Source organism: Heterocephalus glaber, unplaced genomic scaffold, assembly GCF_053883595.1.
Source record: "Heterocephalus glaber isolate CG9 unplaced genomic scaffold, H.glaber_assembly_v1.0 deba00001442, whole genome shotgun sequence".
NCBI classification, from domain to species: Eukaryota; Metazoa; Chordata; class Mammalia; order Rodentia; family Bathyergidae; genus Heterocephalus; species Heterocephalus glaber.
The window spans coordinates 43,590,886-43,608,530 of NW_028258296.1; the positions used below are offsets into that span (position 1 = coordinate 43,590,886).

General features: G+C 37.7%; 2 protein-coding genes across 6 annotated transcripts in view; one reads left to right on the forward strand and one right to left on the reverse strand.

Annotated features, from left to right (window-relative positions):
• Gpsm2 (G protein signaling modulator 2) overlaps positions 1-2,422 on the forward strand; it is a 53,010-nt gene extending 50,588 nt beyond the window's left edge. For all 4 annotated transcript variants that reach the window (XM_021265598.2, XM_004853605.4, XM_004853606.4 and 1 more), the window contains one exon: positions 1,603-2,422. In XM_021265598.2, the coding sequence (XP_021121257.1) occupies positions 1,603-1,824 (222 nt within the window). In that variant the 3' untranslated portion in view covers positions 1,825-2,422. The remainder of the gene's footprint in view (positions 1-1,602) is intronic.
• Positions 2,423-3,341: 919 nt separating this feature from the next.
• Clcc1 (chloride channel CLIC like 1) overlaps positions 3,342-17,645 on the reverse strand; it is a 35,380-nt gene continuing 21,076 nt past the window's right edge. For both annotated transcript variants that reach the window (XM_021265601.2, XM_004853607.4), the window contains exons 4-12: positions 16,710-16,817; positions 13,074-13,295; positions 12,611-12,751; positions 11,646-11,739; positions 10,034-10,131; positions 9,647-9,793; positions 7,119-7,457; positions 5,717-6,004; positions 3,342-3,663 (exon numbers count right to left, since the gene is read on the reverse strand). In XM_021265601.2, coding sequence (XP_021121260.1) covers positions 5,762-6,004; positions 7,119-7,457; positions 9,647-9,793; positions 10,034-10,131; positions 11,646-11,739; positions 12,611-12,751; positions 13,074-13,295; positions 16,710-16,817 — 1,392 coding nt within the window. In that variant the 3' untranslated portion in view covers positions 3,342-3,663; positions 5,717-5,761. The remainder of the gene's footprint in view (positions 3,664-5,716; positions 6,005-7,118; positions 7,458-9,646; positions 9,794-10,033; positions 10,132-11,645; positions 11,740-12,610; positions 12,752-13,073; positions 13,296-16,709; positions 16,818-17,645) is intronic.

Here is a 17,645-nt window from a genome sequence, read left to right on the forward strand (position 1 = left end):
AGGATGTTCAAAATATTGCTAAGAAACCAAATAATATAATAACTGAATTACCAGGTTTGGCAAGATGGGGATTAGTAATTTTGAAAACACCATTTGTCTGGTATATTGGTGACAAGAGTACAATAAAATGGGAAGTATTAAGGAGAGAGTATAAATAGAGAAAACTCCCAAGAACTTTTTCTTAAAAAGAGAAGTGGGGAAATGGACCATTCACTGGGACGCATGTAGGGTAAAGATGGGCTTTTCCTTACTTTAGGTGATACTATAGCATGTCTACAGACAGAAATGGTCTAGTAGAAAGAGGAGTCGGTTCAAAGTGGGAAAGACTTTTTGAGAATTTGAAAGAATGAAAAGTTTACATATGAAAATATATATATACCTTTTGAGTCACCAATTTCAGTTCTGGGAACTCAGCCTGCAATTATTTGGAAATGTATGTAAGATGTATAGAAAAAACTAGGCATTTAGTCCATGCCTATAGTCTCAGCACTCTGAAGCAGGAGGATGGCAAGTTTGAGCCAGTCTGGGCAGCGGAACAACTTAACTGAGACCTTGTCTCAAAATTTTAAAAGGGCTGGAGATGTAGTTTAGTGCAAAGGCCTTAGGTTCAATCCCCAAACAAAAGGAAAGATAAAAACTTGGCAGGTGTGGTGACACACACCTATACCAGTACATGGGAGGCTGATGCAGGAGGATTGTAAGTTTGAAGCCAGCATACAACTTAGTGAGACTTTGTCTTAAAAAAAAAAAGATTAAAAAAAGAAAAATATAGAGCTAGGATGTAATTCAGTGGCGGGGTTCCATCCCAGTATCACAGAAATAAAAACTTGTGCATCAGGACACATCATCAACAGAGAAAAAGGCAACCCACAGAAAATATTTGGCAATTGTATATCTGACAAAGGATTACTATATATATTCTATACTATAGAATATATAGAGAACTCCTAAAACTGAACAACAGAAATCAACTGATACAAAAATGGGCAAAGTGCCTAAAAGGCTAGAAACTTAAGTGCCCAATTGTTGAATTGATTGGAGCCCACTGGAATGATCGAGAATTATGACAGGAGAAATGTTGAACAGTGAGCCAGGTGTACACATGGGGGTTGGAGACAGCCAGTGTTTCGATGGTGAAAGCTTTCGAAAGCAGGTATTGAGTTACAGTTTGCAGTCCCCTGTGGCCCAAGGCTTTTTAAAGATAGTGCTTCAGGGATTTTGTAGAAAACATTGCTTCTAGAGATTTGGTGAGTTACATTGTTGGTGTCCATAATGGTAAGATTGTAATTCTTGACCTGTCATATACTGAGACACAGTTGACTCCAGATTATTTCTTGTGACCAAGTATGATTAAAACACAGTGTGATGTAATATACTTAGTAAACCCATGAAACTTGGCTGTACTTCTATATGATACTACATTCTGATTCTATACATCATTTTAAAGAAAAAATTTTACTAGGTTTCAGGTCTAAAGATTAAATTTCCAAAAGAGGCAAAAACGGTTACAGATCCATTTCTTGTTATCAACTGACAGACATATAATTCAGTGTTTTCCTTCCCTAAAGTATTTGTATTTTAATCTTTCTCTTAAATTTTTAGGGGTCCAGATTAGATGACCAAAGATGTGCTCCTCCACCTGCTGCCACGAAGGGTCCAACGGTACCAGACGAAGATTTTTTTAGTCTTATTTTACGGTCTCAGGCTAAAAGAATGGATGAACAGAGAGTTCTTTTACAAAGAGATCAAAACAAAGACACAGAATTTGGGCTCAAGGACCTTTTGCAAAGCAGTGCTTTGTTGGAATTAAATTCAGGAAAATAATCAGCAAACCACTAGTTACTACAGATATTTTAAAAGACCTTATTCCTTTCAGAGCACTTCAGGGAAATTCAATCTATTTTTTCCTAAAAAGGAGAATTACAGCACTGTAATACAGTTTAAAATGACTTGAGAACAGTGTAAATGTTCAGCCTGCAGTAGGGTGGCACTAGGGAATTACCATTCTGTGGTACCACTCTGCAGGCACTCACTTGTCTCAGGTGAAGGTGTCCTGTTAAGGTGCTTCATCAGCATCCTGTCATTACTGCCAGGGACTGTGTTCTTTGGAAGCTCGCTAGTCCTTTACTAGTGTTTGTAAAACAAATTTAATTGAATCCTAGACTAGAATTTAATCCTCTTGCTGAGGTAATTTTTAAAAATCTTTACAATGGCAGTTTTTATACCTAACCATGGATTTAGTGGGAAATAACACTCTTCAGTAGAAATATTGTACTTGACTGATGTAAAAACGTTATATAGTCTTATAAAAAAAAAAAAACCTAGATTTTTTTTTTTTCCTCTAAGAAAATCTGTTTTCAATATATTTTTAGCCAAGGCCAGTATAAAAGAAACCATTAAGAAATAAACTTCTTTTAGCGTGTTTGGGCTATTTGTTTTCTTGCATACTACTACTATAATATAAACTTTTATAGGACATAATGCTAAAAGAAAAAAATGCCTGTGGTTTTTTCAAGAACTCAGGCCACATAAATAGAAAACTCACAAAAACTAAGCATGAAAGGTAATGGTTAGGAAGGTAGTTTACAAGGGTACTTACCATAATGAAATAAGTGCAGCATAAGAAACGATATGGAAGGGACAGGAGCAGGGCCTGGATGAGGCTAAATCATAAAAAACAAATATCCACACCTGAAACAAACTGACAGCTTGTTCAATTCTGGTTGATTCAGATTCTGCAAAGCTCAGGTGGGACTTGTTTCTCCTCGCAAAAATTCAGATGATCCTGATAGGCAAAAATAAGACCCATTTCTCTAAAATGGTCAGTATTAAAAAAAAAAAGTTATACATACATAGCCTGGAAATATAATAAGAGCCCAGCAAAAAATAAAATGGCTTTAAGATTACACAGACTGTCAAAAGCACAGGTAAAAACCTGGGTTACATTATGTTTCATATATGTTATATGTAAGGTAGGATGTCTTACGTACCATTACTTTAAAAACTGGATATGGGGAAAAATATGTAAAGGTACAAATCTCCAAAGATGAATGTCATTATATTGTATACCTAAAATGTACCATTAAAAAAAAAAACTGCAGATAGCCAGGTGTGGTGCATGCCTGTAAGACCAGCACCTGACAGCCTGAGGCAGGAGGATCGTTGCAAAATCGAGGGCAGCCTGGGCCACATAGTGCAAGGGCAGCCCAAACTACATAGCAAGGCTCTGACTCAAAAAAAAAAAAAAAAAAAAAAATTATATATATGTGCTGTAGATGCTTTATGGGTCTTTTTTTTTTTTTTTTTTTTTACAAGAAAACTCAAAGACAGCATAACCACAATAATGTAAAAGTTAATGTTTATTGTGTGTATACAGTGGTTCTTAGATCCTGTACACATTCAGCATTATTCCATTTTAAAAATACTTTAAACAGCTGTTTGTCCCCATTCTGATTTTCTTAAAAGCCTTTTTTACTACGAGCCTTAATTTCAGTGGCAAATATAGCTAGTCAGCAAACAAGCCTTACTGCTCTTCTGGAATAACTGGCCTTGATAGGTTCAGTTTGCTTTAATCAGTTCTTCCCTGAACTGCTGTAATCATTCAACAGTGGTAGCACGTTGCCTTGCTAGCTGTTAAGGTAGGTGCCATCCCCAAATGGGTATCTGTAATGAAAGAATACAAAGATGAAATTTTAAATGCTTTAAAAAAGATTCATTTGGGGATTGACTGAAAGCAGTCAGGAGCGCAAGAAACACTGCCCACCCCTCCTCTCACAATTACAGTATCACATGAGGCATTCATTTCTCCTCACAGCTAGGTCACAGCTGAGAGGACAAATCCACCCCGATCGGTACAAGAAGTCTGGTCTTGGGAGACCACACAGATGTTCACAAATCTCTAAACTGCAGGCATTTCCTTCACCCAACTGTTACATGCCTGCTGTGTGACAAATGTTAAAATCTTTGTGTTTCTTAGATTAAAATGATTACCTTTCAGATGCAATACTAAATAGGGCTTGCGATATTAAACCAGAAAATAATATCAACAGATAAAATTGTTTCAGGCACCTAATACTTCTGGAACCAAATAGGGATAGTCTCCATTTCATGTTAAAAATATCAAAAAGCAACTGCTTTGAATGTCTTGAGGAATACCTGCTTGAAAATTTAAGAATTTATATCTGATAATATTTCTAGAAATCAGCTGAATATAACTTCTAGTGTAAATATGGTTAAAACAACGGACACCTGAATATGTGAAGTCTGCTAGCTAGGGATATATACAAAATTTATAAATTGCTTTTTTTTTGATACTGGGGATCGAACTCAGGACCCCGCGCTTGCCAGTAAACTCCTTTAAAAGATTTAACATGAAGATCTTTTCGAGACAGGGTTTCATTATGTAGTTCAGGCTAGCCTGAACTCACTATCTAACCCAAGCTGGCCTCAAACTTGTAGCGATCCTCCTGCCTCAGCATCTCTAAGAATGCTTTTTAAAAAAAGGAAAACTAGCCAGGTATGATGGCACACACCTATAATCCCAGCACTTGGGAGGCTGAGGCAGGATCATGAGTGGGACACATAGCAAGTTCCAGGCCAGCCAGCCTGGACTACAGAGCAAGAATCTGTCTCAAAAACATGAAACCGGGGTGGGGGATGGGGGGGTGGATTTAGCTCTGGTTCCGCTGCCTGCTTTGCAAGCGCAAGGTCCTGAGTTTGATCCCCGGTACCAAAACAAAAAACATGAAACTAGGAAAACTAACTTAAAATGTTGACTGAAAAATTTTGATGTACTTACTGCAGTAATGAAAACACCCTATTCTGTCTTCCTTATTATAATGTTCTTCTCCATGTACAGATCTGTGAATTTAGATCATATAGCCAAGACAATATGGTTTGTCATAAATAAGCTACAGTATTAGCTAACAGTACCAAATACTAGGATTCTGAGCAAAAAGAAAAATAGGTCTTAGAAAGCCTGTGCACTTCATTTGGCAGGGAAAGAATAAAGCCTTTTTTTTTTTTTTGGTACTGGGGATCGAACTCAGGACCTTTCACTTTCGAGACAGGCGGCAGCACCACTGAGCTAAACCCCCAGCCCAAATAAAGCCATTTTTAAAGTGTGTTGACAATGTAAATCTGAGATTTATGGATGTATCAAGCTATGTTAATCTAAATTCCCATGGTAATCTTCAGTTCTGTATTAGTGAGACATAAAAAGTATAAGGAAGCAGGGCCAGTAATAGCTGCAAGTAGGGATGAAACCAGAAAGTCACGCTGATCTGTGGCTGTGCTACCCAGAGACAAACTGAGGTGTCAGTGGGACTGACACTGGTGGCACCTACCCTGGCCAGGACATTAGTCTGTGAACTAAAGTAGGTGATACAGGCCTCTACCAGGGAGCACACACTGGTTGGCTGCAAACAAAATTTCTTCTGCAGTGACCCCTAATTTAGTCACTTTAGTTATCCAAATATATACCTGCCATAATACTCATTTTTAAAAGTAAATTGCATGAGTCCTTGTTCCAAAATTAATACTTCAAAATTTTATGGAATTTATCTTTAAAAGATGAAATTAAATAGAAGCTTTTACATACATACATGTGTTTGTTCATTCTGATTGTCAGTAAAAATACACTTAAATTGGCACCTTTGTAGCAAATACCAGAATGTATGTAGGAAGAGTGAATAGAGATATTAAGAATATACTTTACAAAACTCAAAAGAAGACTCCAGAGCTGTGGCCCATGTCCATCCCTCTAGCCGCAGGGGCTGCTAATAGGATCCCTTCCGCATGCTGGGCTGCATACACTGCCCTTCTGGGGGCTGCCTTCAGCTTCACTCTTCAGCGGGGCCTTTTCCACGCCAAGTGAGCCTTCGGGGGCTCCTGAGACTGCTTGGCCAGAGGCAGGCTTAGCAGCCTGGCTGCTTTCTGTCCCAGTGCTTTCTCCTGTGATGCCACCAATCTCTCCAGACTTTGTATCCAGAATAGGTGATTTATGCTATAAAGTGCAGAATTACATTTTAACTAAAGAACATAATATAAAGGTTTAGTAATAAAACATTTAACATGTTCTATTGTAGCAAGCTGCAAACCCTTTCAAATCCTGGTTCCAGTCAGTGCTGGATTATAATTATATAAATAGCCTCACAGAACTATAGATGGAGGAGTGTGGACATCATAGGTGGTCTAGTGACCCAGGTTAGGAAGGGTCAAGAGGATTGGTCACCAGTATCTCATATGTAGGTGAAAAGCATTCTAGAAAGTAGACGGCAAGTAGAGTCTTGAGTTTAAGGGAAGGTCAGGAACCCTTGTGACTGAGGTCAGCAGGAAGTGACAAGGTGGCAGATGTGGGGCAGGGCAGCCTAGGTTTTCCCTTCAAATGAGACAGGAAGTAACTCAAGTATTTTTGAGATGAGTGGGAGGTAAAACCATTAAAGCTGGAAGGGCTGTCCTCAAGGGTTCTAGATATATAGAGATAACATTTATTTTTAGAAGAAAGTCCACAATTTCCTAGATTATATTGTGCTCATAACTGTCAAAAGGTTCACAGTTGGAGCTGAAAACTCTAAATGACAATATCAATCCCTTCTCAAAACAGAAATGAAAATGTCCCATTTTTAAAAAAATAACTAACATGAAAATCTCCTCCCGACTCTGGAGATTAAAGTACAGTCTAACCAGCCAATGATACCGGAATTGGGAAGGCCAGGCTTGCTCCCTGCCAGCCACTCTCACCCAACCAGGCCGTGAGGGCTCCAGCGCCCGTCTCCTAGTGCCCTGGGCCTTCAGTCAGGCCTCTTCTCTATTTCGTCCAAGACAGAAATTTCAGTCATGCTCATTTGTTGGTTCCCTACGAATTTTCCTATGAACTACTCTCTTAATCCAACAAGCTATGGTTAAATAGTATTTAGCATAAAAATCAAATATCACTTAATTTCTTCTGAAGAAGCTGAACTAACTTCTGCCCAAAAGGAGGAAGAGACAGTAACTAGGTATACCACCAGTGATGTAATTAATAGTGAAGGGTAAAAAAGTTAAAACAATCAAAAGCTCTGCAAGAAGCATGTAGGCCTAGCACAAAGGGACAACAAAATAAACAGTTGCTGACTTACACTGGGTACCACCTTGGGATGCTCTTGTGCCTCTGTGTCTGGTAAATCAAATGCCCGGATCACTTCAGGGCTCTTGTTGCCAGTCTGAAATCTCAAGTCAATGTCTGTCTCCCTCAAAACATCTTTTCTACATTCACGTGTTTTGTCATAAGGGCCTTGCTCAAGGGAGGCAGAATGGCCCCTGTAATAGAAATCTGCATCACCTGCTCCACCGAGTCTATCATCAATTTCCTCCTGCCGTCTTCGATCACCTGGCTTCAGTGCCCGGGGAAGTTCTCTCTCAGGACCACCTAAATGTCTCATCACACTAACTGACTTTCCAGCACCATAGCAGAAACTCTGTAAGGAAAAGAAACAGTTTTATGAGGACTTAATGGCTGACTTAACAGTGCCGTTATGAGGTATTTTATTCAGTATGCTAAAAATACTATCTAACATTTATATACACAAACATGTTAATTTGTTTTTTCACTAGACCTTTTCTTTAATACAGGCTAGACCACCCCATAAAATTGATTAAATCACTCAGGATGAAGTAGATGTTTCAATCAGGTAGACACCTTCTGACCATAACAAGGGCAGAATGAGGCCTAGAAATTCAAATTAGAAAGTGCTGAGGGGCTGGGGATTTAGCTCAATGGTTTTGCTGCCTGCCGTGCAAGCACAAGGACCCAAGTTCGATCCCCTGTACCAAAAAAAAAAAAAAGAAAGAAAAAAAGAAAGTGCTAACTGATAATTACCTGTATGTTTCTGTATTCATACCAATCAAAAGTAAATACTGAAAATTATTTAAAATTGTATGTCACTATATAAATATTCTCCAGTAGGTTTATTTTTTACAAATACAAACTTGGCTTAAGCTACACCTAATATTCAACAGCTTTTGATTCACATTTCATGGGCTAAAATAGGCAGTAGTTCTCAGAAGTGTGGCACAGGGATTCCTTCAGGAAATCTTGGAGGTCAAAAAACTTTTCATACTATAAACTCATTTGTCTTTCACTGTCCTCTCGTGAGTGTATGGTGGAATGGTGCAGGGGGTAGGGTGATATCCACTTTCTTTTTTTTTTGGTACCGGGGATCAAACTCAGGTCCTTGCGCTTTCGAGCCAGGCGGCAGAACCGCTGAGCTGAATCCCCGGCCCAATATCCACTTTCTGACCACTCATGAGATGTGGGTTTGTGTGTGTGTGTTTTTTTGTTTTGTTTTGTTTTGCGGTACCGGAGATCGAATTCGGGACCTTGCCCTTGCGAGGCAGGCACAGTGCCACTGAGCTAAATCCCCGGCCCTTGTGTGTACTTCTAATTTCAAATTTTCTGTTTTAATTCCCAGTAATATGGTAAATATCAACAAATACAACCCCACAAACAGGAGATCTTTTCTATTTTTAATAATGCATACTTGGTAGGCCAAGGCAAGAGGATTATTTGAGCCAATGCATGCAAGGGCAGCCTGAAACACACAGTAAGACCTTGTCTCTTTAAACTTAAATTTTAAAAAAAAGTGCAAGATTCCTAGGAACAAAAGGTGGAAAATCTCTGTACCAGAGATAAACTTTTGGAAGACAGAAGAAAGTAAAGGGCTGGGGATTTAGCTCAGTGATTCCGCCACCTGCCTCACAAGCGCAAGGACCTGAGTTCGATCCCCGGTACCATTAAAAAAAAAAAAAAAAAAGCAGATGAAACAAGAAACTATGCAGCTTTGTTTTAGAGACTAAACTACTACTATAGAATTAATGTCACCTAATAAAACCATACCTCAAAACCACTGAATCCTGTAATCACAAACCAAAAGAAAACCAAAGAAAAGGACATTTTCAGGGTGAATGAAGCATAATGAATTTTGTATCCTGAGGGACGAGAATTTCCCATAGCAAATCTGAGTTCTTTACTTTTTGTTTTATGTGACCAATGCTTTTTTGGGGTACTGACTCAAAATCAACAAAAAACCTGAACAGACCATGGGTAAATAATGAGCAACATTCTTCTTAATAAATGCCTGCTCCTAGATTTCCCAAACTGTTTCTCAGCACACCCCCTTCCATATCCTTTTCTGACTCTGTGTTCAAGCCAACGTTCTACCTTTTCAGGGCTCCAAGCAGGCTCACTCTTTTTCAAAGATGAGTAATCAACTGACTTCCTGTATATTAATTCACTGAGTTTAAAATTATGTTTCTTTTTTGTAAGAATCTTTTTGGTTTATGTCTTGTGCTGAGTACTTTGAAGATAACAATAAATAGTGTAGTAACTATTGTTTTTCTCTTATTTGGGTATGAAAATTTGCTTTATTTTTCATAAAAAGAAAAAACATTTTAAAAGTTATTCTAAGTCACTGCTGTGACATCTACAAATGAGAGGCAGTTTCTTGATTAGAGGACTATACATGGAAATATAAATATATATCACTTAAAAGTCACCTTCTCATACCAGTAAGCATGATTTACCATGATGCACAACAGCAAAGCAGCCCAGTAATCCGAGAACTGCCTTTCTGCAAGTCTTGTTAATCAATAGTGCTAATATACTAACCAGGACGGCCAGTGCCATAATTATCAACACAGGAATCTGAAGTAACACTGGGATCTCCTTCATGAGTGCTTTAATAAATTCACCAGTTCCTTTTCCAATGTGCTTTAATGGTTCTGTTACAAAGTTGGTAAATGTAACTGCAAGTGCCTAGAAGAAAAGATAAAAGCAACCTAATTTTTTTCCTCAAAGGACTGAGATAAAAAGAATCAGCCCAAAGACACTGTGTGTTCAGACTGAAGTCATGAAAATTACTGTGTGATGGAAATTTTTTCTATGACAAAGATTTATTAGCAAAACAACTCTTAAAAACACTAATAACTTTTTTATAAATGCAAAGGATTTTTTATATATTGTGTATAAGTAATTTTTACAAAATATATTCTATACCTTTGTTGGTGGAACCAACCAAATAGGGTTGACTAATAAGAGCTCATAGTATTTTTGGCATGGGTCATCCTTATAGGTCCATGAACTTCTGAACCATTCTATTTAGAGAAACAGACAAAATACTGAATCATTTTTTTAAGTTGCATTTCATTCCCAAATAACATAAATTTGGTTTTGACTGTCTATCCACCGGTTAATTTTGAATTGTGATAAATTTTAAATAAGCTTCCTATATATAATGTTGATTAAAAATTAATCTTATATCCAAAATAACATTTTAAAAATCCAAATTACCCATCTTACAAAGACAAACAATTTTATTGTATAAGGATTTCTAAAAGGTAAATAATTAAAAGTAGTTATTTTATACACACAAATGAGTATAAGTAAAACTAGGGAGGTGTGAATAAGATTACTGGGTTGTATCAAAGTCAGTATCCTGGCTCTGATATTGTACTACTGTAGCTGTATAAGATATTACCACTGGGGGAAATGGATAAAGGGTTTATAGGCTCCATTTTTTATAATTCCCTCTGAATCTACAACCCCATATTTCAATTTTATCTCAATAACTTTTTTTTTTTTGAACTTGGGTCCTTGCACTTGCAGGGCAGGCAGCAGAACCACTGAGCTAAATCCCCAGATCCATATTTCTTTCTTTTTTTTTTGGTACCGGGGATCAAACTCGGGACCTTTCTCTTTCAAGACAGGCGCCGGAACCACTGAGCTAAATCTCTGACCCCATATTTCAATTTTAAAAGTCAGTTTTTTACTATTTCTACAAAATAAAGTGGAATATTAGTTCTTCCAACTTTTCTATAGCACTTAGCTATCTCCTGAAGCCAAAAAGCAAAGCTGAATGGACGCAGTTCCCACAAATGTTTTAAAAAACATTAACTTTAAAATACATTTATAGAATCTTTTGAGATTCTATTCTATGTACATCGTTATGGACTTGTCTTTATAAAGTGCCTTTGAACATTATATATTTCCTAAAACTAAATATAAATAATTAAAGACAATCAACATTAGTGACAATGTTTACAAAATCTGTTAAGGAAAAAGTTTTTCTTTAGTTAAAAAAAATTTACTAAACGTTTAACAAGATTTCATAAGTCAGTATAAGGAGATGAAAGCTAGGCTAGCTATTCATTTGAACATACACTCGTTCAATTCTTTAATAAACTTCTGTGGAGGGCCTAGAGGGTCAGGCACTGTGCCAAGGACCAGTGAACAAGTGAGCATAACAGGACTCTGCAGTCTAATGGAGGAAGACAGACGTCAGAGCCGACATGCAGTTTTTATTCCTCGCTGTGACTTTACATGAGCCTAAAATATCATTAGTTTACATTCCTCTCGCTGTAGTTGCTTTTTTTTAAGACAGGGTCTTGCTATGTAGCCCAGGCTGGCTCTGAACTCATGATCCTCCTTCCTGTGTCAGCCTCCCACATGCTGGGAGTACAGGCATGTGGCACCACCTGCTAACACATTCTTGTGTTAACGATTTAGTCATAGAAGGCCTCCTCTGCCATTTCATTAAGTTCTCTGGGATAACTGTTTTCTCATTCTCAGAATTCTATTAAAAATAGGGACAAATGAACACATGCCTTACCCCAGAGACTGCCAGTCCAATCCATCTTCTCTGCACACGCATTGCCTAATGGCTCCATCTTGGCAATTTCAGCCTGGTGCTGTGCAAAAGCTAGCTGACCAACACCAAAAAGGAACCATGAGAGGCTGCAGACAATGAAAGCTCGGCCCGCACATCCAAAATACCTCAGTTGAATCAATGTGTCTTTACCATTTCTCCAAACCAGACTGTTACATTATTTTTATTTTTATTTTTTTGTTTTTCTGAGACAGGGCCTCACTGTGTAGTTCAGGTGGCCTTGTGGCAATCCTCCTACCTCAGTCTCCTAAGTGCTTGGATTACAGGCAAGTACCACCACACCCTGCTCTAATTTTAAGAGATAATTAAAGATTAGAAAAAAGATTAAAAAGAAATGTCAAAACATTGACAGCAATTACTCATAGGTAATAAAATATAGGTGAATTTTTTAAATTACTTGTTTATGTCTTTTCTAAATTCTATACTGTGAACATACTTTTTTAAATGGTGCTAGGGACTGAGCCCTAGGCCTTACGCATGCCAGGCAAGCACCCTCTACCACTGATCTACATCCCCACCCCTGAACATGCCACTTAACATTCAAAAATAACCTAACTTTAAAAGAAATGACATTTTGGTATCGTTTTAAACAAAGAATAAAAGGACATACTCCAAATTACCTATGAGTTCTTAAACTGTTTTTAAAATGTGTCCACCTAGCTCTGTGTTAACTTAGTTGCCAATGAACTACCCAGCAGGAATTGGTTATCAAAATCAGGACTACACTTTTCCCACAATGGGTCAAGGACCCAAAAAACCACATCTGGCTGAAAATTACCAATTTAATACCTTCCCATTGAGCACCTCCAAACACTGCCTTCCACCCACATCTGAGGGAAGACTGCTGTTAAGTATAGTCTTCTATGAATTTACATTTAAAATTTTTAAACTATGTACCAATTTAATACCTTATATAAATACATCCAATTCCATCCCAAACTGACAAGAAAACTGATGATAAAAACACGTCTCAACTGGGTGTACCAACGAACACGTGTCCACAGCTCGGTAGCTACTAACATCACAATGCAGAGCAGACACAGGAGTACCTTAAAAACAGAAGACATTGAAGTCAAATCACTGTGAAGCTGTCCCTTCCATCAAAAAATGGTGGGCAGGGGATTTAGCTCAGTGGTTTCGCTGCCTGCTGCGCAAGCGCAAGGACCTGAGTTCGATCCCCAGTACCCAAAAAAAAAATGGTAATGAACAGTAAAACCAAAAGAACTGGAATCAAAATCATTTTCCCAGCTGTGCTGCTTGTTCATCATGGTATGAGTGACGTAGTATAGGTTCTTAACATAACTATGGTGGTGTTTTGAAAATATTTTTTTAAAAAGGAAACTTAATCATGTCACCCTTATCCCATCTTACCATCAACACACTGTATGGATCCATTCCAAAGGAATCTTCAAATCGCCACTTCCATGTTTCAAAATCATGAAGCTTAAAGTTAATTAAAATATCACTCAGTGCATCATCCAGGGCTCCTGGTTTCCATTCCTCTCCACCGAGAAACTTCTGTATTTCTAGTAAGGTTTGTCTTTTAAGGATAATCTCAGCATCATAATGCATATCACCTTTGTTTTCATCAGGCTAAATAAAATTTCCCACAAAGAATAGAAAAACGATTTTATTATATTACTCAGTGAAAAATGAAGATAAAAGCCAGTTTGGGGCTGGGAATTTAGCTCAGCGGCACTGTGCCTGCCTTGCAAGCACAAGGACCTGAGTTCAATCCCCGGTACCAAAAAAACAAAAAGCCAGTTTGGAATATAATATATAATTCATTTGCATGATCCCCAGCACCGCAAAATAATAATAATAATAATGATGACAACTATACTTAGTCCACAATATTTCACATGTATAGTAACATCCACCTCTGTCTCAAAGGCCAATGTGAAAAGCAAATACACGTGACAAACATTTGAAAACACTTCTTCATGTAAGATACTGTAATTTTATTAAAATACAGTTGATCCTTGTTATATGCAGTACTTCTGCTCTACGAAGCCATTTCACACACTAACCAGCAAGTACTGAACCATTACTCCTAAAGGAAACACAGGGTTAGAGCCCTGTGAAGCTCTCCTCAAAACACTTTCATCAATCTGTCAATATGTAACTTTGTTTCACGCTGTGTTACTACAGCACCTTATTAATATATTCTCCTGATTAACGTGGAACACAGAGCTAACAGTCCTGTAGTTCCTGTCTGAATGAAGCTCATCTAACGTATATATTTTCTCTGTAAGACATATCACAGCCTTCTTGCACTTAAGGAACACCAGACAGTACTTTCACAGTACACTTGGGGGACATTTAAAGAACAAAATTATCCTCCTCACAAAACAAACTGAAAATGTAGCTCTAAACAGACCATGCTAAACGTAGCAGAAAAAGACAATTAGTAGTAGTATTAGAGCTGAAACAAGAAGGTAAGGTTCTTTGCCTTCTTTCACCTCAGCTGGGAACAGGGACATCAAAGCAACTCAAATATTCTGCCACTCAGCACATCTCCAAAAATGGCCATAAAATTACTTCAAGTTTTTATTTTGAGTCACAAAGAAATTTTAGTGAATAGGTAAATTCATAAATACGGAATCTGCCAATAATGAGGACTGAGTATATATATCTTTATGATTCAGTTTATGACCTTCCATTTGCTGACACAATTTTCTAATAACCTAAAGTTTTCAGTAGTTTAAATAAGAAAAATAAGAGATCTCAAAAAGAGGCAAAATAATGGGTTTCCTTAAATATACAATATTTATAACCATCTTTATTAGTGTGAGCTCAGCTTAGCAAAATCAGTGCAAAGCATGTTTTGCATTCATTTGCCAGTTGATACCTGCTGTACTTTGAATGTTAAATATCCCCCAAAGGTCCATGTGTTAGAGGCTTGGTCCCCAGGGTAGCACTCAATGGAGGTGGTGGAATCTTTAGGAAGTGAGGCCTAGCAGCAGGGTGTGACCTTGAAGGACTGTGGGTCCTCAGCCCTCCCTCTTTCCTTTTTGTTTCCAGGCCATGAGATGAGCAGTTTGCGCCCCTACAGACTTCCAGCTAACCAACACCATCTGGGATACCTACCAAAGGCCCAAACCAAGAGTCTGTTCAATCTTGGACTGAAATTCCAATCAAAACTGGGAGTCAAACTTTTTCTCTTTATGTTTACTATCTCAGCTATTTCATTATAGTGACAGAAAGCTAAAACAAGAAAAAATTCCATTTTCTAAGAGTAAATACAGATAAAAAAATAAAGTTTCAAAAACAAAAACACTATATGACATATCACAAATCATTAGAAAACTCTAAAAAAGCTATCACTGATAAACGTTAACTTTCTTTTTAAATCTGGAGCTAAGTATTTTTAAGATCTCCATCTCAAGTATTTTATGGCTCCATCTATTTCTTTATCTAGGCTCTAGTCCATTCTGCACATGGTGGTTAAGACTCAAATTAGAGGGTGTACAAATGAGAACATCTGCTTTTACACTTCTAAAATAGAGTGGTCTTATGAAATTATATATATCTAATATTCCTTCCCCTTTCAACCACTTCTTAATGAACCAGGAGGACAGTGTCTGCTCAGCTTGGCCAGCTGGCCCCATATTGATACAATGCCCTTTCATTTTCAGCAATCTGCCTGTGACCAATTGTAGTGACTGGAACTAATGACCAGACCAAACAAAAGTCTGGTCTCTTGATTCTCTAGACCAATTTAGTGGCGTAGACAATAAGAATAAAAAGTCTATGTGCTTGAAAGTGAACTTTATAAATGTTGTAAATTATAAAATTGTAAGTTTTCTTGATATTTTGACTCCTCGAAGCGACCCTAAAAAGTGGAAATTTGGGGCTGGGGGTATAGCTTGGTGGCAACATTCTTGCCTAGCATATGCAAGGCCCTAGGTTTGATCCTAGCACTGCCAAAAAAAATATCAATAATATGCATATAATACATAATTCTACAAAAGCAGTACCCTCCACAGTAAAGAGTAAGGAGAAAAAACTATTTAAAATGTTTTTCTTAGCTGGGCACAGTGGTGCATGCCTGTAACCCCAACTACTGAGGAGGACAAGGCAGTAAGATCACAAGCTGGAGGCCAGCCTGAGCAACTTCTCAAAATAAAAACAAAAGCTCAGTAGCAGAACACTTGCCTAGCCTGCACAATTCCCTGCGTTCAGTGCCCCAGTATCACAAAGTAACAAATAAAAGTAATTTTTCTTTTCCTCAACATATAATGATCTTACATTACATGACTAAGATAAAGACAGCCACTCCCTCACCCACTCCCTCACCTCAATCAGTGATACAGCTGTGAGCTGTAGGAAAAAGAAAAGTGGTTTACACTGCTTGCCTTCCAGCAAACCACTGCAACACAGGATGGTACTTTCTATCTCGTATGAAAAGCTTTTGGGAAAAAGGTGAGTCAGATATTAAAGTATAATAAGACTTAATCACTTACTTCTTTATACTATTTCAAATTAATAACCACTATTTTTTTTGTTAAATTCTTTTATTGGTACATTTTAGGTATACAACACAATTACATTTCTGTACCTTTACGTGATGCATCTTGGTTCTTATTTTTTCCCCATTCCTAGCCCTCCCTTCACCCCCTCCACCCTTCCCTATTTACAAAGACTTTATTTCCATTTTTTCCATTTCTCAGCATTTTTCCTTTCCCGTCTTTCCTTTCCCCTGCCCCTCCCACTACCCCTACCCCTTTGGACCTTTTCTTCCTATTTTACATTATCGATTATTCATTCTAATCATTGGTACATTTTAGGTATACAATATAATGACATTCATCGTTGGAAATTTGCACCTTTACATAGTCTCTCTTGGTTCTTATTTTTCACCCTTGCCCAGCCCTCCCTTCAACCCCTCCATTCCTCCCTATTTACAAAGATTTTGTTCCTATTTTTCCATTTTCTCATATTAATTCCATTCCCTTCTATCCTTTCACCACTATACTGATTAGTATCATACCACCAAATACTTACAAGTCCAAGCTTTCCAGCTTCAATTAAGATCTTATTTAGGTATCTCCTAAAAACAGGATTACTTTGACTTTCATAGTCTTTCCTCTTTTTCTTTTCACACTCATCAATCTGTAATCATACAATAAATTCAACATTAGTGAGTATCAAATTTTAACATGAGTTCAGTTTCTAGTGTGGTGACTCCATCAAAGTCAAAGTAAGGTGCTATCAAGCTTGTATGATGTGTGATCAAACTATATGTTGAATTAAATTTTTTAAATTACAGTAAAAGACATTGCCATTAATCCCCCTCAAAATACTCTCCCTTTGCTTTGAAAGCATTTATCTCATGGTTCTTGCCACTTTCTGAAGCAATTATGGAAGTCCTCTTTCCTGAGTGTCTTTGTAAGGTCTGACCAAAAATACAGGGAATACTGCCACCAAGTGCCATCCAAAAGAAAGGCTGGCTTATAAAAACATTATGGTAGGGCTGGGGATTTAGCTCAGTGGTTCCACCGCCTGCCCCACAAGTGGAAAGACCTGAGCTCGATCCCCCGTACCAAAAAAAAAAAAAAAAAAAAAATTATGGTGTTCCTTATTCACCTTACTCCTCAGATCTGGCACCATGCAACTCCTGGCTCTTCTTCAAAGTTAAAATAATCATGAAAGATAGATGTTTTGAATCAATTGAAGATATCCACTGAGGCAGCCACAACAGCACAATTAAAGACACTCAGGAAAGGAGGACTTCTAAAACTGTTTCAGAAAGCGGCAAAAGGGGCCAGGCATTTAGCTCAGTGGTTCTGCTGCCTGCCTCGAAAGTGCAAGGATCCGAGTTCAATCCCCGGCACCAAAACAAAACAGAAAAAAGAAAGTGGCAAGAACCATGGGATAAGTATGTTCAAAGAAAAGAGGATTATTATGAGGGAGATTAATGGCTGGTAATGTGTCTTTATT